General features: G+C 34.3%; 1 protein-coding gene across 1 annotated transcript; it reads right to left on the bottom strand.

Moving 5' to 3' along the window:
* Nucleotides 1–390: 390 nt before the first annotated feature.
* On the bottom strand, nucleotides 391–24,173 carry aldh1a3 (aldehyde dehydrogenase 1 family, member A3). Its single transcript, XM_052560342.1, has 13 exons — nucleotides 23,807–24,173; nucleotides 23,252–23,356; nucleotides 22,515–22,655; nucleotides 19,459–19,588; nucleotides 14,900–14,961; nucleotides 8,647–8,775; nucleotides 7,140–7,253; nucleotides 6,217–6,319; nucleotides 4,037–4,221; nucleotides 3,790–3,954; nucleotides 2,648–2,805; nucleotides 1,591–1,665; nucleotides 391–1,217 (listed from the first exon to the last, which is right to left on the bottom strand). The coding sequence occupies exons 1-13, from the start codon at nucleotides 23,903–23,905 to the stop codon at nucleotides 1,142–1,144; spliced, it is 1,542 nt and encodes a 513-aa protein (XP_052416302.1). The 5' UTR covers nucleotides 23,906–24,173; the 3' UTR covers nucleotides 391–1,141.
* Between the last annotated feature and the right edge of the window lie 100 nt (nucleotides 24,174–24,273).

Below are 24,273 nucleotides of genomic sequence, written 5' to 3'. Positions count from 1 at the left end.
CTATATAAGGCTATTTCTTCAACAATGGGATTTTTTAAGAGGGGCACAGAGAGCTTGGTTTATATTAAAAATAAAAACATGAACTTGTTTTCTCTTTGCAATGTACCAGTTAATTGAAACACTTTTTAATTAGGTTTAAATTGATTTTTGAATATTTTTTTACAATTTAGTATGACTTTTCATTGCCCTTTTGCTGAATTTAGATTTTCTAAGTATGTCTGTTATGTATTATTTTTATTTTATTTTTAAATGTTTTTAATTTTAAAATGTTAAAAATTGCAAAAAATCGTATATATATACATATATATATATATATATATATATATATATATATATATATATATATATATATATATATATATCAAAATGACAAAAAAGGACAAAGATTGATTCATGCGATTTCTTATTTATTGATTCAGATCCAGCTTTTTTTTTTTTATCTATAGCTATTTAATAAGTCAAAGTAAACAATATATTTTAAGCAATTACATCATTCCACCTGTCATAAGATGTGTATGTACATTTAGAAAAGGAAATCACTTTTAATTCCAATTATACATTAGTAAATGCAGGGCACTGTACATATACAGTGCAGAAAGTGGTTCATCAATTCAGTTTGCATTCAGCATCACAAAGCAAATATAGTAAGAGTTACATCTATTGTGCAGTTCTGTTGTGTGCCACTAGTGGAGCAGAAATGACTTCATTTAAACCTCAGTTTTAAGACGGATTACACAACAATGTGATGTTTTTACACATAAAAGACCATCCTTGGTAACGTATTTAGATTTAGCTGCCATGACATGAGACCTTAAAGACCTCTAAGACAAACTGAACCTCCAAAACAAACAAAGCAAAGGACATGAATCTGAGAAAATGGTTTTCGTGAGAATCTATAGCAATAAAACTACACATGTACTTCAACAACATGGATATTTATACCTTTATATTAGTAAATATTGAGAGATGATGGGTGACTTTGCTTGATATTAAAACATCCCAATTAAATAAAATTAAAAACACAAACTTTCTTCTTTTCTTTTTTTTTTTTTAAACCTGTACAGCACATCTACATGAAATGAAGAGAAAGGAGCTGCAGTAAAGAGTTTCTTCATGCGTTGATTGACAGATGGGCTTCAGATCACAGTGTCAGCTGCTCGCTGAGTTTCATAGTGATGGCTTTGACCTCGGTGTACTCCGCCAACGCATACTCACCCCTGCACACAGGGAATATTGATACTCTTAACACCTTTCATATCAAGGAAATTTGCATGCATAATCATAGGAAAATAAGCTTTTCCTACACTAACCCTATAAAGCATACTGTATCATATTTGATAAGCAAATGAAGACTCTAATTATAAATGTGATGAAAACCTTGCCGAAAAACCTGTTGTTCATAATCTGCTACATGCCTTTTGTCATCTGATCTGACTAATAGTTTTTACATTTTTAGCAAGTAAAAGACCATTTAGTATAACTGTACAAACATCCACCTTCATTGTTATTGAATTGAATGGTGAAAGCAGTGCCAATTCACTAAATCTAATCTAAATGTATGTTGATATGATTACAGTCAGCAGCACTCACAGTTCTCGGCCATTTCCTGACATCTTGTATCCTCCGAACGGAGCTTGAGCATGTAAAGCGTTGTAGCAGTTCACCCTGTAGGACGGAAAGAGACATGACCTTTTGACCTTTGACCTCACCTGGAAAATATGTGCTCTTTTATTGCTGTATTGCATTTTCAGACATAATTAATTGTATACAAATTCAACATAGGCCATATTTAGGTCAGAGAGATCACAATATTATAATTATATTTATTTATATATTTATACATTACATAATTATGTATATATTATGTGTATATTATATATATAACATCTATGCGTGTGTGTGTGTACACTGCCGTTGAAAAATATGGGATCAATAAGACTTAAAAACGTAATGTTTTAAAAAACACCTTTTAAGTTCACAAAGGCTGCATTATTGTGATAAAAAATACAGAAAAATACAGTAATATCTTGAAATATTTTTACAAGTTCAAATGTTTTTCTAATTTAGTATATTGCAAAATGTAATTTTTTTCAGTGATCAAAGCTGAATTTTCAGCATCATTCCTCCAGTCTTTAGTGTCACATGATCCTTCAGAAATCATTTTAATATGCTGTAGTTGTTTGTTTTTTTGTTGTTGTTTGTTTTTTTTTTTTACTTTGTTTTTTTTTATCAATGTTTGGAAACAGTTTTGCTGCTTAATATTTTTCGGAACCTGTAATACTTTTTTTTCAGGATTATTTGATGAAAAAAAGTGAAAAAGAAGACTATTATTCAAAAAATACTGTAAATATTTTCTAACAATATTACAAGTCACTTTTATTATCAATTTAACACATCCTGGCTAAATAGAAGTATCGTTTCTTTATATTTTAATAATTTTGTGCACATCTCCTTCTCTATTATTAGATTAGTTTATTAGGGTAATTATTATTAAATAAGATTGTTTATTAGGGTAATTATTATTAAATAAGATTGCCTTATATAAGATATCAGTCTTATAAACCCATATTGATCGACCACTGGATTTTGTACTTATTTCTATACAAAGCTTAGAGTGTAACTGCAGGAGTTTAGCGAGTCTCTTTACCAGACGGTTCCCGCCTCCAGTGCCGCAGACACACTCATGGCTCGATTGATGTCTCGTGTGAAGACGGCTGCTGTCAGGCCGTACTGTGAGCTGTTGGCTCTGTCGATCACCTCCTCCTGCGTCTTAAACTTCATGATGCACTGAACTGGCCCGAAGATCTGCAAAACACAGATGTACAGGTGCTGACAGCAATAGTGCATAAGAAAGGAGCATAACACCATGATCCATTCACTCTCATGTCATTCCAAACCTGGATGCTGTTATGTGACTGAAAACTAAAGGAGCTTGTTTCCATTCAACAGCAGTTCACAGTGATCACTGCTTTCAAGCTCCATAAAGGACATATATGCACCTGGTTACTGTACGACTTCAGAGGTCATATACATTTATTCGATTTTCTGGTGTTTTTTTGTCCTATTTTGGAGCTGGTCAGACATGGTCATATGACTTCTTTGTTTTCTTTTGTTTTATTTGTATATATAGATTACTTGGGTTGTTACTGACACCTGGTGAACATTTCAAGTCAACAGCACCTTCAGAAATATATTTACTGAGAAAAATGGTGAGGTGTTCAATACTTGTTTTACCTGCTGTATACTGTATGATTTGAAAATTGAAAATTATAAATGTAATATTTTTATTTGTATATTTAAATACAAAAAATGTAAGGAATGTATAAAAATTAAAATATATTAAAATAAGTATAATATGGAATCATGTTGTTGTTGTTATTATTGCTGCAACTGTGTATACATACTGTATGATTATAAATATAGATATTTATAGATATTTAAATTTATATTTAAATATCTTTAAAAAAAATTATCATCCAGCAGGTGGCACTACAGGACTCCAATTCAGATTCCTGTCACCTGAAGAACTCTGTGTAGCCCAAAGTTAAGGTTATGTGAAAGAATAAAAAAAAAAAGACCTCCCATTAATTGAGAAAATATGGTTCACTGGATGAGCCCTGGGGGTGGGGGTTTATAAATAAGGGAAAATATTTTTTATTTTAAGGAAGATAAAAAATGAAATGTAAACTTTTAATTCACAATTGTATTACACTTGCCCTACATGTAGCTGTTTTTCCATATGTTTAACTATTGAATGTGCACATGCTCCAGCACACAGGAGGGTCGTACCTCTTCTTTGGCGATACGCATGTGGTCTTTGACATCAGAGAAGATGGTGGGATGGATGAACAGACCTCTGTCCTCCAGCGCACAGCCTCCACACTCCAGCACCGCCCCCTCCTTCTTCCCACTCTCCACCAGCTCCAGGATCTTATCAAACTGATGCCTGTCGATCTGACCCAATGGCACAAACACATAAACAATCTGCACACAAGAAGAGAGAGCACTCAAAAGTTCAAACGAGGAACTAACTCACCTGCGGCCCGTGTGAGGTTCGTGGCTCCAGAGGGTCTCCGATCGCTATATTCTTGGCTCTCTCCACACTGAGATGCACAAACTCATCATAAACCGGCTCTTCCACGTAGACGCGTGACGCAGCGGTGCACGCCTGACCCTGGTTAAAGAACGCGCCCTTCTGTGTCTCCTCCACCGCCGACTGCACTGCACACACACACACACACACTTACTCTTCTCCCATGCCCTTATGCTTTGCTTGTTTCTGCAAAACTGCAGTGCATTACCCAGCGGTGCCAATGTTCATTCTTAGATTCATTTGTAAACTTGATAACATCATGCATTCTATCATTACACCCTTTCTAAAGTTTAATGAGCTGTGCATTGGCGTAAATCTGGGTTTGTGTGCAGATGTGAACATGCATAATAATAGACGCATGTGAAGCAGCGAGTTCACAGCTGCAAGGGTGGTCTGGAGTATTGCAACATCACTGGGGCTGAATAAACTCCAGCCAAAAAAACACGACCCACACCAGCACCACAATCAAATGCACTTGAATGAACTTTAATCAGACAGTGCTTTCTACATGTACTGTATCCGGCCACTTAACCCTGTAAAGCCTACTGTGTCATATCTGATATATATATATATATATATATATATATATATATATATATATATATATATATATATATATATATATATATATATTGCAGTTCTGTGCAAAAGTCTATTAGGATTTAAAAAAATAAATAAAGAAATCTTCATCTGCTGCATAGCTGCATTTTTCCAGTTGCCAAATATGTTAATGTAGTAATTAACTTCAAATTCTGCCGCTATGGCATTTCTGCACAGTGCTGGAGATGTTAAGATCACTCACAAACTTGATCCCTGCACGATTTGATGTGTAGCGTCTTATTAACTCATGCATGGTGTGCAACACATTTCTTCTCCCTCTTCAGGTTTAATCCAGAAACTCTTAAACCTCTTAAAAGTTCTTGTCCGTTCTCCTAACCTTTTTTTACCCTAAGAGCTCTTTTAAGGGTTAAGATGCTTTCTAAATTACTTTTTTCTTTACTAGGATGTTTTCTTTCATTTTAAGATGAAACATGCACATTTCTAAGAATTTTTTTATAATTTAGTTACTAGAGGCAACTCTTAGCACTAAGGTTTTTCATGAATACGGCCCCAGAGCTCATCATCATCCAGTCTGTCTGGGATTACATAAAGAAACAGAACAAACTAAATCCAGAAGAACTGTGCCAATGACTCCAAGGCACTTATAAAACCTTCATGATAATAATACTTAAGTCCTAATACTTTATGTATAAATACACAAACAGGCTTGTCAGGGTAATTAAATAATTTACATGTATGAATTTGTCAGAATGCTTTCATCCAAAGCAACTTGCATTGCATTCAAAGCATGCATTTGACCAGTTCCTGCATTTCCTGGGAATCAGATCTAGGAGATTGGCATTGCTGTACCACGCTTTACTGTTTGAGCTGTCAAAAATGTCTCAATGTCATTGCATTAGATGAAAAATGAAAAAAAAAAAAAAACACATGCACTTAGATGCTGCAGAAGCTTCACAACACTTAAAAGCCCTAAATCAAGATACATTTACTTGAGAAGCATAATGATATATGATATCAGGATTTGTTTGCTGATATTTAGATTTAAATGTATTAATCTAGCAAATATACTAGCGTGTATATTGGTTATTGTGTCCGTCTTTATTTAAATATGGAAAAAAAATCCAAAAGAGAAAAACAAGTCATTAAAAACTCTTTTTTTTAATTCTAGATATTTATATATGTATTTACCTGTGTATTTTTTTAATCTATTGTATTAATTTCATAAAAAGTAACAAATTATAAAAATAAAAAAAACGGAACGGAAATCATTTATTCCAGAGAACCATGCAATACATTTTTATACATGTAATAAACCTGCATATGTTTGATTAAAGTGTTTTGTTTTCCTTGAAAATGTATGCACTTGGGTTTTGTTTTCCAATGCAATGACATTCAGACATTTTCAAGTGTCTCTTAAGTGTCTAAATACTCTCCCCTCTTCTGAACAGAGAGCTGCAGCTCTTCATTCGGGAGGATGATGCACATATCGTTCCCATTCCCTGGTTTTCCCAGCACGGTCATTATTGTTTGAGCGGTGGGATCTGGAAAACCACATCACTCACGGTCTGAGTCAGCAAACACAATGCAGGGGTTCTTCCCTCCCAGCTCCAGAGTCACTCTCTTCAGGTTGCTCTTGGCCGCCGCTGCTTTGATCAGCTGGCCCACCTGAACACAAACACAATAACAGAGCGCTCACTAATGATGCCTCCACAAGCTGCTCTTATGAATATCAGCTGGTGTATTATAGATAATGACAGGAAACATGCTTAAAACACAAAAAGATTCAGCACACATGAAAAATGCAGAACTGATATCTGAACAAAATGGTTTAACAGTATTTGAGGTGTGACACAAATTTCCAGGGCAATTAAATATCAACGTAACATCTCAAATGTATCTGTTAATATAAACAGATATAAACTATATAAGATATAAACTAGAAATATAAAGAAAGAAAAACAAAAAAAAAAAGATTTACACACAATATTACTACACTGAATTAAACATCAAATTCATATGTGTATTTTTTTATGTACATTTACATGTTTTCAATATATTTGAATTAAACGTATAGATACAAAAAACATTTAAGGAGAAAAGTTTATGATACACACACACACACACACACACACACACACACACACACATATATATATATATATATATATATATATATATATATATATATATATATATATATATATATATTTGCATCACATTTTAATAAATCAATTTTATATTTTGAATCTAAATATACTTATATTATACAGAATATATTTAAAAAAATATGTTGGCAGGCCGTAGATGTATTTTAATTCCATTCAAACTACATTTTGGCATGTCAAAAAGATAATAAACAAATCTTACAGTATGTCAACAATTGCATTTGTGTCATTCACACTCATCTGTGTGTCTTTATCTTTGTATTTCTCTCAAGGCTTTGAGCAACATGATTGTGCTGAGCTTCTTCCCATAATTTCCTCACCTCTGTGGAGCCTGTAAACGCCACTTTGTCGATGTTCATATGACTGGCGATTGCCGCTCCAGCTGTCGGTCCAAACCCAGGAACGATATTCAGGACTCCAGGTGGAAAACCGGCCTGTGTGACATGATGGAAAGAACTGGCTTTATTTGTATTACTTATCAAATCAAACTAGCCTGATACTGTTTGATAAAGCTTAATTCTTTCATCCAAAGGAAGAGGATAAAATGGGAAATGAATAGGTCAAAACAATTGCCCATGGGGACAGAGACAGCAAGACTGCTGATGTACACAAAGAGACGCTTTTCTTTTGAGGATTTAAACCACACTGATCTCATTCATAATGATGAAGCCATCTCTTTTTTAGATACAGACGGCTTGAATAGAAAGCAAGAGGCGGTTGACTGAAGGCTTGCAGCTGCAGTTTAGTCCATGTCATTACAGCAATTCACGTGTCCTGCTCTCTTTGAAGAATTAAACATGATAATCTGAGTGCTTTGTATAAACAGAGACAGAGCAACAACTCATTACCCACAATGCAGCTGAGTTATTCAATACAGCTAGGTTCCCGACCGAGGTTTATACCACTCTAAGACTGCAATCAAGGTTTAATTGTAGTGCTGTCAAATGATTAATAGCAGTAAATCACATCCAAAATAAAAGTTTTTGTTTATATAATATATGTGTGTGTACTGTGTGTATTTATAATGCTTATATATATATATATATATATATATATATATATATATACATACACTGTATGTGTGTATATAATTTATATTTTTATGATTAAAAAATATAAACATAATTTTTCTTAAATATATACATGCATGTGTGTGTATTTATATATACAATAGATAAACATAGTACACACACATATATTGTGTAAACAAAAACTTATATTATGGATGCAATTAATCGTTTGACAGCACTAATTTGAATAAATATACTTTTTTTTTTTTTCATTTTTGCATAAAAGATCAGGTATCGTAATGGTGTATTTTGTAATATTTTGAGTAGTTTTTTATGTTAATGTTTTTGATTTATTTATTCTAATAGAATTATTATAAGGGCATTTTAAAGTTTTTTTTTACACTGTAAGCTCAATAAAAAAAATAAAAAAACACTTAAGACTGGTTTTGTGGTCCAGGGTCACATATCATAAAAAATAACAAAGTATACAAAATGATTTGCTTAGTGTTACAATGGAGATCATCCAATCAGAATCAAGTATTCCAGAGACCAATGTAATACTTTATGATATACACTGGGGCTTAAAAAGCCTCTGCCAAACTTTGATTTGGCATCATAATCTCATGATCCCCATACAGATCAATCATGATGGAAAACCCTGGCTTACAAAGTTTGTACAATGCGCACAATCTAACCACAAAATCTGGGAGCGAGAAAAGGAGCACTGATGCAATCAATTATCAATGTCCATATTAATAAAATCAACTTGATGAACGAAAACCCCAAACCAAAGCAATGAGCCCCGCTGTCCCCTCACCTCTTTTATGAGCGATCCGATATGAAGAGCCGTCAGCGGGGTCTGCTCAGCCGGTTTAATGACCACCGTGTTCCCGCAGGCCAAAGCCGGCGCGATCTTCCACATAAACATCAGCAGAGGGAAGTTCCACTACAAACACAGAAGACAATTAAACCCATTATGCAACAATGGGTTGTTGGATTACTAGATTACTAAAATAATGCACACCTAAAACATCATTTTAAAACTAGTAATGGAGGATTGAGCCAGACATTAGAGACATTAGAGAGAGAGAGACATTAAGGCCCAATCCCAATTCTACCCCTTTCCCTTTTCCCTACCCCTCTGTTTCACACGTTCACGTGAAGGGGTAGTGGTATCTTGATTCTCTTTTGGTTGGAGGGGTAGGGGTAAGGGGAAGGGCCAGATAGCCCTTCAAACAAAGATTTATCAGGACCACTCTTCAAACGAAGGGGTATGAATTATCTCAGCAACATAGCTGCTACAGCGAACAAAAAGACACATAAATGTAAGCTTTTTTGGCATAAATAAAGATTTTTACTAAAAGTAATCATTCGTTTTATGTTACATTCAATTGTGAGTTCATATTAACGGTCATGTTACTCAAAGAAAATGTTTGCAAAAAATCGCTAATATTTGCCAACATCATATCACTACAGACTGCATGATAGTGCCACAGCATATGTCTGATCAGGGCGATAACTGATGTAGACATTGATGGGGGCTAATCCCCCCAATAAATAGAAATCGCTAAACCATTTTCTCAAATATTGCCTATTCAAGAGAGAAAGAGAGAGAGAGAGAGAAAGAGAAATGGAAGTTGCGTGTATTCGCGTTTGTGCGTTTATCTTTTTAGAGTGAGTTTACTTAAAAACAGCGACTGTATCCTCACGTCGCTGGAAAATATAATGTAGCGATTCAGTATTTAAACTGTATTTAATAAAAGTCGTGGGGCAGCGTTGACAAGTTTATTTTCTCCTGGATGTGTGAGCTGCGCTATTTCCGATATGTGTGTGTGTGTGTGTGTCAGTAAGCAGCTGATTAATACAGAACGATAATTAAAGGCTCTAATGCAGACCAGCACACCAGTATATGTGTGTATTGTAAGAGCTAGACAACGAATGATGATGTGTGACGGCATAGTAGTGGTGTCCCAATACTTAGGGGAATATTGTCTCCCCAACCCCTTGACACTCTGTTTCAAGGGACAAGGGGAAAGGGGAAGGCGGAGGGGTAGGGGATGTGGAAGGTGTATAAAATAGAATTGGGATTGGGCCTAAGTGTGTCAGGTGGAAAAAGAATATGTGCTTTCTGTACATAATAATCAAAAGTAATTTTAAGGCTAAACTGGAATAATTTTTAATTTTTTCATCCTATTATTTGCTTTATTTTTTTGCTTTGTGTTGTAGGGTTTAGTTCTTTTGCTGTTGTAAACTGTGAAGACCTTTGAAATAACTAAAATCATTTGGTGCAGTGATATGAACATGTAATACGGTCAATACCTGCCTGGAACTACTTTAGTCATGCATTTTACCTCGTAACCTTACAACTTTCATCAACCAATCAGAATCAAACATTCAACAGCTGCCAACCCCCCACTACTGTAGACCTCTATTAGCTCCGCCCCTTTTCAGTGCTGCGCCGGTTGTCTTTTGTTAATATTTCCACAGTGTGAAGACAAGCTTGTACACATTTATGAATGAACCGCTCATTTTAAAATCTTCCCAATCTACCGATATATGATATGATATTTGCTTCGAACTTTACAACCCACATGAGTCTTTACTTTTGTTAACTCTACAATAATTAAATCCCCTTCTTCTAAAAAAAACAAAAACATAAGTCCAAGTATTGTGGTCTGTGAGTGTTCCTGTGTGGTTGCTAATGTATTCTGAGTGATTGTTATGCAGTAGCTGCTACAAGTTTTGTAAAAACGGAAACTAAAAGTGGAATAAAAAGCTTGTGAATAAAGTGTAGCATGAACATTCACATTACCTCAGCCGTCTTTAAATATAAAACACACCATCATTTAAATTAGTTAAATAAATATGTACACAAATCACTTTTTTTTTTTTACAAGTAGAGAGTTGTTATTTTTTACATCTTTTTGGATGTTGTCATGGCAATTAAACGTGTTTCTGGACTGCATTTTCACTTTTCTTATTTTTCTCTCTGAGTGACTCATGTGCGCTGATCGCCAGCGTTGCTTTCTCTAATTACCACCAAACCAATCCCAAATATGAATAATGACTTTATAATATAATCTCCAGTGTCTATCAACAAGTTTGTACTTTGTTTCCAAAGCAACGTAAGGCAATAAAAACCCATTTTCATTGATGAACTAAGATTCTTGGATGGCCTGATTTGATAAATTATTAGTAGGCTTTTGTAACATATGAAAATTGAGACAATATGGTGTATCAGTGATGACAATAACTTCATTTACAGTCAAGAATTACCCACCCAGAATCTTCAAACAGGCCCTTTAATTACAATAACTTTGTTTATTATCATCTGAACAAAGACGACTGCCCTATGGATCCATGCTATCAATTAAATAAGATTCTTTAAGAATATTGGCAAAAATAGTGCAACATTGCAGAATTCACTGTCACAATATTTGGGTTTTCTTTGCCATTGCTAGACTGTGACTTCAAAAAGAGTGACAGAATTTAAAAGCTTTGAATATATATATTTTTTGCACTAGGTTGTTGGGTGTTTTATTGGGAGTTACATAACATTTAGAACTTTGAAACCAGTCAGAACACCCTGGCAACCACTCTGAAAACCCTAGCAACACACCAGCAACCACCTAAAAATGCCCTAGAAACCACTTTGAACACCCTAGCAACCACTAATGGCACTGCAACCACCCACATCTTCTGAGCATCTTGGTGCTATAATGTTTCGAAACACACTAGTAACCACTTCGAAAACCCTAGCAACTACCTGTAAATGCCATTGCAACCACTAGGGTTTTTATCAAATCTGTTTTATTTTTTCCCAAATTCAGATTTTTCCATTTTCCCCAAAGTTTTTCATTTACATTTTTCTGGATTCAGTTTTTTCCCCATTTACATTTTTCTAGATTCTGTTTTAATGCTTAAATGAAATTGTATCAAAAAGTATGTCTTATTAATTGAAATAATAAAACTTACAATATTAAACCACAATATCTTAAGTTTAATAAAAAAAAAATTTTTGAGGCACTATGAAATGTTTAAATCCTCAGATTATTATTATTATTTTTTTTTTAAAAAAGCAGTGAATACATTAAATAAAAACATATATATCATGGTTTCTTCAAGTTAAACCAAACTTTTATTTTGATGAGTTGCTGTGAAGACTTCTGTGTGAAGATAAGTTTCTGTTTATGTAATATTATGATTTTTTCTCAAAAGAAATGGTAAAATGCTGATAAAGTGACTCTCAGAGCAATTCTGGGGATAATGTTCATGGGTTCATATACTCATTCATTGAGATGTCAGATGCTAAATTCACCATGAGCATCACGTGTGCTTCAGTATTTTATAGTAAATTAAACCGTATGTCTGTGCCATTCATTCACACAGAGAAAAGCAGAACCAGGAGGATTCATATTTAAATGGTATTTTTGTAGCTGAATATCCACAGACACTAGTAAATATTGGCAAAATCCGTGATATTCAACGTTATACTGTACATTCCGTTTTCCATAGCAACACCTCAATTAAGATGAGAGTATTAACAAAGACTATAGAATTCCCAAGACGTGTCACTCGTATAATTTTGAATGGGGGAAAAAGCTAAATACAACAAATATGGTTGCTCAATCGCAGGAAGCCCTGCCTTCTGAATGAAAGAACCAATCGCTAATCGGTAGAGTCATCTTGCGTGCGGTTGCTATAGAGGCAGTCAGCGCTCTGAGACGTGCGTTTAGGATTGCGCATGCACACTGGCTGATCTAGCCTGATAAGCTTTTTATTACGCTATTTGAGCAAGAGTAATAACATTTATGACACAGTTGTTGTCAGATATTAAATTTTACATCTAATCGCAATCTTAGTGAACAGTTTTGGAGAATTTGATGTTTCCCCATTCAAAGAGATAGGAGTTGCACTTGGATGCCCGAGAGGCGTTTCAAAGATGGCGGCCGAGTGACATGACTTGTCTTAAGAGGACTTTGGTATTAAGCAGCATTCGAACAGATTTTTTTATTTACTACAGTGGTTGCTAGGGTGTTGATTAGCAACCACTTATTGATGTCACTGTACATTCTATTGAAGATCAAGATTGTAGAAACAAAGTCATAGTAATCCTTCGTTTAATAAACCACTGATAATCCAAATAAGTTGTATGTGTTCATCAGTAGTTGATGCGACAGTATGCTGAAAAGTTGAGAAAACACTTCTTAAAATGGAAAATCCAGTGGTTAAATCCTATAACTATGAATAATGTATTGCTATTGCGTGAATAATATGTAACTATGTAATCAATAAAAAAATAACTGTAATCTGATTACGAGTACTTTTAAAAATGTAATCTAATTACAAGTACTTAATCTTTGGAATCTGATTATGCAATCCAGATAACATGGGATCAGTTACTGCCCAGCTCTGAGTATCTGTACAGTTTTTATAATGTGTTGAGATCTTTGGTGGGTGTATGGAAGATATTTAATTACACGATAGTTGAAACGCACTTTCGATACATAGCTCATGGTCACGCTGCTTTCTTGTAATTGGAATTAGTGCGGATTTAAAGCTTCACAAAAGATCCCCAGAGTGACGTCAAGAGAGAAAACAACCTCTGTACAGTATGGAAACCAAACAAGGTCTTGTGGTTGCATAGAGTCGTGAGTTTTCATAAACATTCATAAGCTTCAATGGCACGTGAGATCATAATACAGTGCGTTTTCTTCGAGAGGGAGCGGTGTATTTGTGTTCGTCTGTGTGTATGTGTGTCTCTTTATCCAAGGTGTTTCCTTACATGCACCTGAAAGACTCTAGACAGGCGTTGGCTACAGTATATAAACAAAGCCATCATGTATGTGTTATTCAACGCTCACTGGATCCTATTGTGTTTATGATCTAAACTGTGTCCAAAGATGTTTCTTTTTAACTTTATCCGTTTAAATGCCAATACTGTCAAATTCACAAATGAAGCGCTCAAGCATTCGAGAATAGGATTAATCAGATAATACAGCAATTTCATGCTTTATTATCATTGTCAAACTACAGTGCAAGCTACTTTGTGCCAAAATGATAATAATAGATGTTTCTCGAGAAGCAAATCAGCATATAAGAATGATTTCTGAATGGATTATTGAATGGAAAATACAGCTTTGCATCACAGGAATACTTTACATTATAATGTATATTCAAATAAAAAACAGAAAATATTAAATATTAAATTAAATATTATATATTTATTATATATATATATATATATATATATATATATATATATATATATATATATATATATATATATATATATATATATATATATATATATATATATATATATATATAAAATGTGAATAATAATAATAATAATAAGTATTGAATAGTATGTATAATATATGTTATAATTTACCAACATATACCCAAACAACTGAATGGTAGTGTTTATTTACATAGTTGAAAAAAAATATATATATTTTTTATTATTATTTTATAAAATGATTGTACTAAATATTATAATATTACTGTTTGATACATATTCAAGGATAAAAGTAAAGATGTCTGCACAGAGACTTAAATGATTTAGTTAATCATTTCAGTGAACTGATGCATTTAAACAAACCGCTTAAATTAAACAGCTCGATTAATATTAAACGATTAAATTAAATGATTAAAATGAATCTTAGTCTTTCTAATGCTTCATGTAAGTGAGAGCGTAAAAAGCTTTTGAAAACAATCAAACTACTGAACATTGCTAGTTGCACTGAAACTAGTTACTCCTAAAGAGTGATAGACTGAACAGAATTAATAATAAAAATTACATTAAATAGAATATTTTAAAATACAGCCACTTGATACTGAAAATGTTTCATTTTTCCACTCTGAATACCTTCGAATAAAGGTAAAGATTTCAAAGACGTTTTCTTTCTTTTTTTTTTTTTACAATAATTAAAAATACAAATGTATATTAAGAAAAGAAAATACCAATAAAAATTTGGGATGTGCCATAACCTCACGATTTGCCTACTGTGAATTTATGTTAAATGCTCCACAAATGAAATGCGAATGAAAAATAGTCAAGAACTCACCGGAATAATTGCTCCGCAAACACCGACGGGCTCATGTTTGGTAAAACACAGAAAGTTTTCATCTGTTGGGAGGAAGAAAAAGAGCAATGAAGAAGTCAAGAGGCACTAAACGTTATAACACACTAAGCTCCCCTTTGATATACAATCATTGTTTCCTTGGGAAGCTCTTGGATGTTACCACCAAAAACCAAACATGAGAGACAAAGCATTGGGAAAAACACACAGCGATGGTTTCAATGGCCCACACAAAGCTCTGGTCAGGAAGAGTGTATGTTCTGCTGCTTTTTTTCCCCTCTGCTTTCACCGGAGACACACTGAAACGAGAGAGGCCTGAGGTGTGTGAGAAGTCTGGGCAGCAGTTCAAACCCGCTGCTGATCTGCTCTTGGCTTGGATGCACACCTTTGTTCACCCTCAGCGCTCTCTTTCTCCCTTTCCTCTCTCTCCCAGGAGTCAGATATCCAGTCGGGGTAATGTAAGGTAGCAATGCAGTTTTATCACATCTCTTCGCACTTGAACCTTTCCGTCGGAAAATGCCACTAAGATTGGCCAATTTACCACTTCCTTGTTCCAACGTGTATCCAGTTAAAGACTCGAGTGGCCCTGGTGCGACTCATTATTGAACATAGTCTACTTGAAAATGAACATTTCCTTCATTATTTACTCACCATCATGTCATTGCAAACCTCTTTGCTACTATTTTCTCTGTGAACTGAAGTGTGGAAAAAGATTTTCAGCGAATATTGGACATCATAATAAAATAAAGGTTTGGAACAGCATGAGAGTGCTATTAATTTCTGCAGTTAAATACCATAAAAAACTGTAGTAATAGTCTGAAATATTTTTATAATTTCAAATACCTGTTTTCTATTGTAATATATTTTAAAATGTAATTTATTCCTGTGTTCAAATCTGAATTTTCAGCATCATTACTCCAGTCTTCAATGTCACATTATCCTTCAGAAATCATTCTACTATGCTGATTTGCTGCTCAAGAAACATTTATGATTATTATCGATGTTGAAAATAGTTGTGCTGCGTCATATTTTAGTGAAAACTGATATTTTTATGGCTTTTTGAGGATTCTTTGATGAATATAAACATCAAATGAACAACATTTATTTGAAATAGAATCTTTGGTGTCACTTTTGAATAATTTAATAGGTCCTTGCCGATTAAAAGCATTAATTTCTTCAAAAAAGTAATTAATTAATTGACCCCAAACTTTTGAACCACAATCCCAGGATGCATTTTGATGATCTCAGTGAAAAAAATAAAAATAATGCCAAAATGTCAAATAAGTGACAGAATTTTAATTTGAATCATTTAAATGTATTTAAACTGTGAGGAAGTAAACAAAAAATATACAGCACACACAAAACTGTCCTTTTTATTTGTATTAGATTTTACTTTTTGTATATACTTTAATTAGATTTAACCTCATATATAAATGCATATATTGAATTCATATATTTTAGACTAAATTTAGATTTTTAGTGTTGCTGTGTGCTATATATTGTGATGCTTATAAGAGAATTACAGAATTATCTCAGCAAAATATTAAAGCTACATTTCATAGAAATTTGTACGAGTTCCTGTTTATTTAAAGTAGTCCAAATTAGTCAGATATGTGACCCTGGAGCACAAAACCAGTCTTAAGTCACTGGGGTATATTTGTAGAAATAGCCAAAAATACATTGTATGGGTCAAAATGATTGATCTGGTTTTGTGGTCCAGGGTCACATGTGGTTACATTTTAGTTAGGATGATACCTCTGTAAACAACAGGCAGCAATGCAACTTCTGTGGTTTTGTGAACTTCATAAGAGTCATCCAATTAAAACTACAGCCCAACAACAAACGTCCATGCATGACATTTCATATGAGTGTAGATGCGTGGGAGCCGGCCTCTCCGAGCCCTGACCTTCTCGTGTTTCCCCACGCCGCAGTGTGTCAGGGTGATTACAGACTTGACGACTCCCTTACACAATGCTCATCTCTGGCTGGGATCAGCCGACGGCCCTTTCTTACTGATCCGACAGCGCTGCTTATCAAAGGTTAAATTTACACAGCATCTAGAAGGGCTTTATTTCAGCAAAACTGTACAAAGCCTCGCCCTTCAACTTCTAACGTCATGGTAAGCTTCCAGCAACAGGTAATGCACAAAAAAATAAATAAAAAAATACTACAATCTGACATGTTGAGACCCAAAAAATAGAACATATCTGAAGTTTGATACGCATTTATGTGGAGCCACAACTGAATTAGCTTAAACCCTATGAACCCTACTGTATCATATTTGATACGCAAATTTCTAACTTTACACTATTTAGCAAGTAAAACAATTATATTTTTTGTATAATTGTAAAAACTTCAGTTCATGTTTCATACTTTTTGCTGTGGAATCTTTAATAATACTTCTAAAGTAAATATAAGAATAACTTTAGTTTTTTTAGTCATATTTTTTTTTTTTTAATTCGATAATCAAGCTTTTAAGGAAGTTTTATTTTTTCACCTCTCAATCATCATTGTATTGTATTGCATTGCATTATACATTATGAAACTACAGAGCTTTGATCATAAAACTATGCATTTAAATATCATCTTTCTAAGACATTATTGGGAAATATTTTGACATTTATATGCATTTTATACCAGTTTTTTGTTATACTGTTAAAAAGATCTCATTAAATTAACATCTCAAGTGTCAGAATTTCATCTTACTTTTTGACCATATAAACATCAACATCTGCAACAAATTGCATGTTTATGCTCCATTGAAGTGCTTTTTCTCAATTATGACCTCCATATTCTTACTTCTATTTTCCCAATATGATATGCCACAAAAAAAAAAAAAAAAAAAAAAAATCATGCAACATTTATGGGGAGTGGATTTCGTCTAAATGTTTGATAAACTTTTACATAAAAAAAAAAAAAAAAAGTTTTTATAACCATATGTCAGGCTTTACAAGCTTAACTCGACCAAATGTCAGATATGTATGGAAAAGATGGCTTTATCTGGTCAGGATCCACCTCTGGTTTCGGGTGGAAATGTCAAATTGCCCAGATTGGTTTTATAATTGGCGTGTCGACAATCCGGGTTAATCCGCCCAATGTGATGAACCGTAAAACGACACATTTTTCCAAATAAACACTTGAGTTGGGCAGTAGGCGGTTGACGTATGCTAACTGGCAGCCGTTATCAATGGGGAAATTTAAAGAGGCTTCAGTCTCGCACCGTTTTCCAGCCCTCAAAAGAGTGAGATATTCTATCTGGCCGCTGATTCCCTGAACTCCGGCTCATCTGCGGCACCAGCGGTCGCACCTCAGCGATTAGGATCAGAGCCTCTTCCTTTTCCTTTGTGTGCCAGGGCTTTCGTCTTTTAACGCTTTATTTGAATCTAATCAGGGGGAAAGGAGGGAAGCATGTTTTGTCTATTGACTATCCTGAAGTGGCAGGAATGCTGGGGGAGAAGGAAGAATTAGAGAGGGGGATGATATACCACCCAGGACTGAAGAAGGGAACCCATCAACCCTTTCTAGAATGAAAAGGAAGAGGACTTTTGGGAAACACTGGCTGGTTTGGATGGCAGCAGAGCTGAATTGAGAGGGACTTTTAAATTGGAAATTCCGTTGCACACAGGAAGCAGAATTCTTACATTCAAGTCTCCAGATAGGTTTCCAGTCCAAAACCTACAAATTACTTATGCACAGTTGTCATATTAAACTTAAATTTAAAATTGGATTTTAAAAATAAACACTTTTAATTCGTTCATACACTATCATTCAAAAGTAAATGCTCACAGTAATGTTGGTTCTTTTGAACTTTCTGTTCATCAAAGAATCCTTTCAAATGTATCCCAGTTTCCACAAAAACATTAAGAGTAATAATAATAAAAACAAATGTTTCTTGAGCAGCAAATCAGCATCTCAGAATGATTTCTGAAGGATCATGTGACACTGAAGACTGGAGTAATGATGCTGAAAATTAAGCTTTGCATGCAGGAATAAATTACATTTTACAATATACAGCAATAGAAAGCAGGTGTTTTAAATGATTTTAACATTTCACAAGGTTTTTCTTTTTCTTTTCTTTTTTTATAAATGCAGCATTGGCTAGCATAAAATACTTATTTTTGCAAATCTCACTGACCCTAAACTGTAGTGCATGCCTGCTTGTAAGTATAATTTATTTTTTAATTATCCTTTGTTTTTTGCATAATTATTAATTATGCATAAATATGCAAACTTTGTATTTCCAAAAACAATGGATTTTTAAATGCCAGAAAACTGTATTTCATTTAGACATATTCTGTTATATTTAATTACATTTACAAGTGCAAAACCACTCAATTTCCCAGAATGCTCAATTTTTTCAAATAAAATTCTAATTTCACATCCTGTAATTTAACAATCAATTTAATTCAAATTCACTCTCATTATTTGAAAAGAAGCTAATTCTTAAATCAAGAATCGCTGAGCTCTGGTTCACATGTTCAATCACAGCAGTAAATGCAAACACAGGTGACACAGTGATCCATTCAACTGGCTTTGATACTCACCGACCGGCATCGTTTTCCCATGAATCTTGTCCGTCCAACCAGCATAATATCTCAGGGTCTTAATGCTGCCATCCAGATCGACAAAGAATGCATGCAAGAAGGGTTTGCCAGTGTCCATTGACTCTAGAGTCTAGAAACAAGAAAGCATTCGGTTCAACTGTAAAACCATTCTGAGAGCATAAAAGCATAAAGTTATGATTTTATTAGCAATCTGTTTTAAATAGGCATTTTTATGGGGCATTTTTCGAAAAGCATGCTCATTTCGAGAGCTACAAATTTGATACAAAACAACTTTTTCATGCACGTCAGATGCCAAGATTTTAATGCGTATGGGGAGTTAGTAGGGCCAGAAATTAAACAATAACGCAAATAATAAATTCTGCTGCCCTCCAACAATAAAAATAATGTCAACATGAGGATAAAAGTATGTGGGTAAGAGTGTGGCTGAAGTCATTGGCAGAGTTTACACTCATGAGAGCTGTAATATGGGACGATGCCCATCTGCGCTGGAATGGTTTGATAACTGTGCACAAAACAATATTATGTTCAAGATTACTTAAAATACGTTTATACTTCTAAAGCATGATCATACTGACAAGCTACTGACAGCCTCCCAAAATTAATCATACTAGATTGCTGGGTGTGTTTTGCATTTCTGTACTTGAGTCTATTTGCGTGGGAAACATCCAAAACTACATGAATGTAATTGTGAAGTACGCATGTATTACATTTGATCCGTCCCTTTTATTCAGTGTACGATTGTAAAAGGCACCGTAAATGGCTTAATAGGCAGTGCGGTATAAGAAAGAGTTCACCTTAACCTCTCTATCTCCAAATCTGTTCTTTATTTCCATGCACAGTTCTCCGAGTTATTGAAATTATACTCCAGAATCACAGGACATGTTTGCAATTAGCAATCACATGCAATCTAAAAACATTACTTCACTCACATCTGTAAAATTTCATTCACAAATGCGGTAACTTATATGATCTGGCAGTAGAACAGGATGAAAACCAACTCAAGTAAGGCTTTAATTATGTAAAACTGAAGCCTTTTGATACTGTACCGAGAAACAAACAACAATGTGACCAAAGAAAGTAACACTTTTTGATAGATAGATAGACAGATAGATAACTATTCATGGAAAACTTGCAAAATAATGCATGAAAAAAAGTAAGTTGCTTTGTGAAAAGCATCTAAATCCTAAGCTATGACTGTGTTTTTGTTTTCATTGACAAGACTTCAAAATCAGACCACCGTGTCAATGCTCACACCTGCAGTAGTGTTTGACGAATGCATTCAGACAGCCGTGACAGCTTATCGACACAGCGAGTGTGTGGTGTGACTAAAAACAGACCGTAGCCATTATAATGAAGCAGCAAGTGCTCAGTTTCATACAACTGTTAAGTGTACAATTTAATGTGCTAATTTTACGATCTGCAACACTTTCAATTGGACAGAAATTTAATTCTAATTGAGCTCAATTGGTTCATATGTTCTGACTAAGGTTTTAAATGTGGACTCTTAAATTTAACAAAGATTTGAAGGGATACAAAGCCATTTTTAAATAAGGTTTGTTGACATGAGCAACTGCATAGATAAATCCTGATATAAAGACACTTTGGTTTAATTGTATTGTTTAAAATGGCATATGATTATTTGTTTTGTATGAATTTGAATGTGTATCCTGCTATTCTGCTAAATGAATAAATGTATCCTAATTTAATGCTTTTAGTAGGCTAGTTGCAACATATTGTTGTTTTGTACTATAGACTATTTTTTTCTCTGTTTATGTTAAATTGCCCCTATTATGGATTTTTGAAAATTACCTTTCATGCAGTGTGTAACACAGCTCTAAGTGAATGAAAACATCCTGCAAAGTTTTAAATCTGTAAGTGCACAGAGTATAAAGTTATTGTCTCTCAAAAGAAAGAGTCGACTCTGAATCATTTAAATGAGTCGATTTTAAAATGAATACCAAGCCATTTCATGCTGATGTCATCATGAAACATTAGCATATTGCCCACCCACTTGGTCTTTTCCGTTGGTCTGAATGAAAATGCTAATTTATTCTTTGCCACTAGGTGGTGCTTTTGCCACTAGGTGGTGCTTTTGTAGCGGTAAAAATAAAGGTTTCCCCGGTAACACTGTATTATGAGACAATGAAAGTGTTTTTTTGTTTGTTTTTTTACCTTGCACGCATGTTAACCTGTTGTTGGGGACTCCTAAAACCAAAATATGAACCTTTCATTACCCATAAAAGAGGCACTTTAACACATATAAATGCTAATATGCACAAACAGCACACAGCAAACGCAAATTTGCCCTGAAAGTAATGAATACTGGATTGAAAATACAGCAAAAGATGTATCCCATTTTATTTTGTAACGCAGAAGTTCGCCATATTCTTTGAGTGTGTGAGACTTCCGATTAATTCGCTTTTTTCACATTTCCATGTTTTTGGCTTCCGGATTGGGGCTTGCAGGGTAAAAAAAATAAAATTGACAAAAGCAGCCAAGAAAACACTTGGATTATTGGAACACAAATGGATTATTTTTATTTAGTTTTTCCTTTTTTATTCAAAATATTCACACACCATGTTATCAATTCCGATTCACAAATACATGTAAGTGAGTGTGCTGTGTTGTTTAAAAATCATCATAAATGAGTTTGATCGTGATTTATAACGTGAGATGGGCAGCGCCATGTTTGTTGAGTCCTGTAAATCGGATTTACAGCATCTGGACTTTTAAAGCTACTTACACTGTGTATCTGATATGAATAAAACATGCAAATTATATTTGAATGCATTGTTATTGCTGCTTCCATAACCATCCGTGTGTATTTTACAAACTCTAAATGTATTATTTTACTAGTATTTGTGTGTATTTAAATATCTGAAACCTAAATTAAGCATTATGTGGTTAAAGCGTGTCTCAGCCGCCAGCGGGAAGGCAGTCTGAATTGGGGAGTTATGTGACGTCACCCAACATTCTAAATCCAAATGTTGGAACCGTAAATGTTCAAAAGGGTTAATTGCTGAAGGCAGACTCACCGCGAGCACAGCGCGCTCTCGCTCCAGCAGATCCGCGAGTTTGTGCAGTAACCGGCCGCGGCTCGACGCGTCCATCCGCCGCCACTCCGAGCCTCTCTGGCCGGCCGCTCTGGCAGCTCTCACCGCCTCATCTACATCAGCCTGAGAAATCACACCGACACTTTAGACTACACTCACATCACACATCACAGGTGAAGCGATTCTTATTAACAATCTGAAAGTGATATTTAATGGCAAATTATGATACCTGATTAAATACATCTTCTATCAGCTGCCAAGTCATTATATTAGTTAAACAACCATGTTTAAAATTCTTGCCTGATAAATGTTTATATCAGTCTTATAATAGTTTAACTGCTTAATGCAACACAATTAATTGCATGCCAGCCAAAATAATAAAATAACTGCAATAAATAAACACAATTACAAAATAAATACAAACTCTCAAATCAGTGTCATATGAATATTCATAGTTTAACTGACAAAAGTGCAGGCTAATTAAATAATAACTCAAATTTCTTATTCTATCAGTTTCCAATTGCAATTAGGCCTACATAAATAATAAGCATTCTCACATATCTCTATAATCAGTCTAATATGCATATTAGTAGTTCAACAATGCAATGTATTTTAAATCATACATTTAGGCCTACAAAAAAATGCACGGCAGATATACATGTCACTGTACATGAATCCTCATTTTTAATTAGACATCTAATGAGTCAAATTCATCTTACTTTATCCGCCTCCTCGATGTCGCAGATTTTGACACCTGTTGCAGGGTTGATGGTTGGAAACTTCTTTCCTTTGATTGACGTGTGCCATTCATTATTGATAAAAATCTGTAACAAATAGTTAGATTGCAGTGAATCTGGTTTCCTATTACAGTTAAGACTTGTCTATGAATATAAATATAAAATAATAAATATAATTATCTTTAACTCCTGGAAACTTGATTAAAGATAATGTAAAATTATTAATAAATGTAAAAAAATATATAATTTAAAATTACATGATAAATGTAAATAACTAGCTCATTAACATGTCCACAAATAGGAATAATAAACAAAATCATAAATGTAAATATTGTGTATGTATCAGTTTTGTTTTGGCTCTTTAACACACCAGTACATTTTCTAAAGGACTATAAAAACTTTTAAACTTTTAAAAAAAGCTTTATTTTTAATAGTAAGAGCCTAAAGTTTCCTGAAAAAGACTAAAGGACTAATCAGACTAAAACTCCATTTACTCTAGTATTTGTCTGCAATTTAAGGCTGAAGACAAGCTCTTACCTTAGTGTGTTTAATCTCAGGGATTTTCACAGGCTGAGGTAGAGGTGGAGGGCATTCGTTTCGAGCGAGCCCGTTCTCTATAGTCCCATTCTGTGCCATTGCAGCGCAGTCACAGTGAAGTGCACTAGAGATGAAGATCACAGATCAGTGTTCACTCCATCCAGCACACTTTATAAGAGCTTTTAAAGGTCCTCCCCCTCTGGGCAACTGTGCACTCCGCCTACCATGACAAACACAGTCTCCGTCCCACCTGCTAGTGAATCAGTCTTTCAAACACAAAACATAATGTTTTTCAGATATGAGTTTCCGTGATGAAGTTTAAGGAGCTCAAACATGGAAAAAGACTGGGGTTCAGGAATCTCTCTCAAAAACCTCATTCCACCCAATCTCCACTGAAACCCAACATGATTGGCTGTGTCTTTATGTCAGGCGCTGGAGGTAATGAGTGTGGATTAATTGCCCTGCAA

This window comes from Carassius gibelio, chromosome B7, assembly GCF_023724105.1.
Source record: "Carassius gibelio isolate Cgi1373 ecotype wild population from Czech Republic chromosome B7, carGib1.2-hapl.c, whole genome shotgun sequence".
Lineage (NCBI taxonomy): Eukaryota > Metazoa > Chordata > Actinopteri > Cypriniformes > Cyprinidae > Carassius > Carassius gibelio.
Note: the sequence above shows the minus strand (reverse complement) of the source record. Positions and strands in the feature narration are given on the sequence as shown.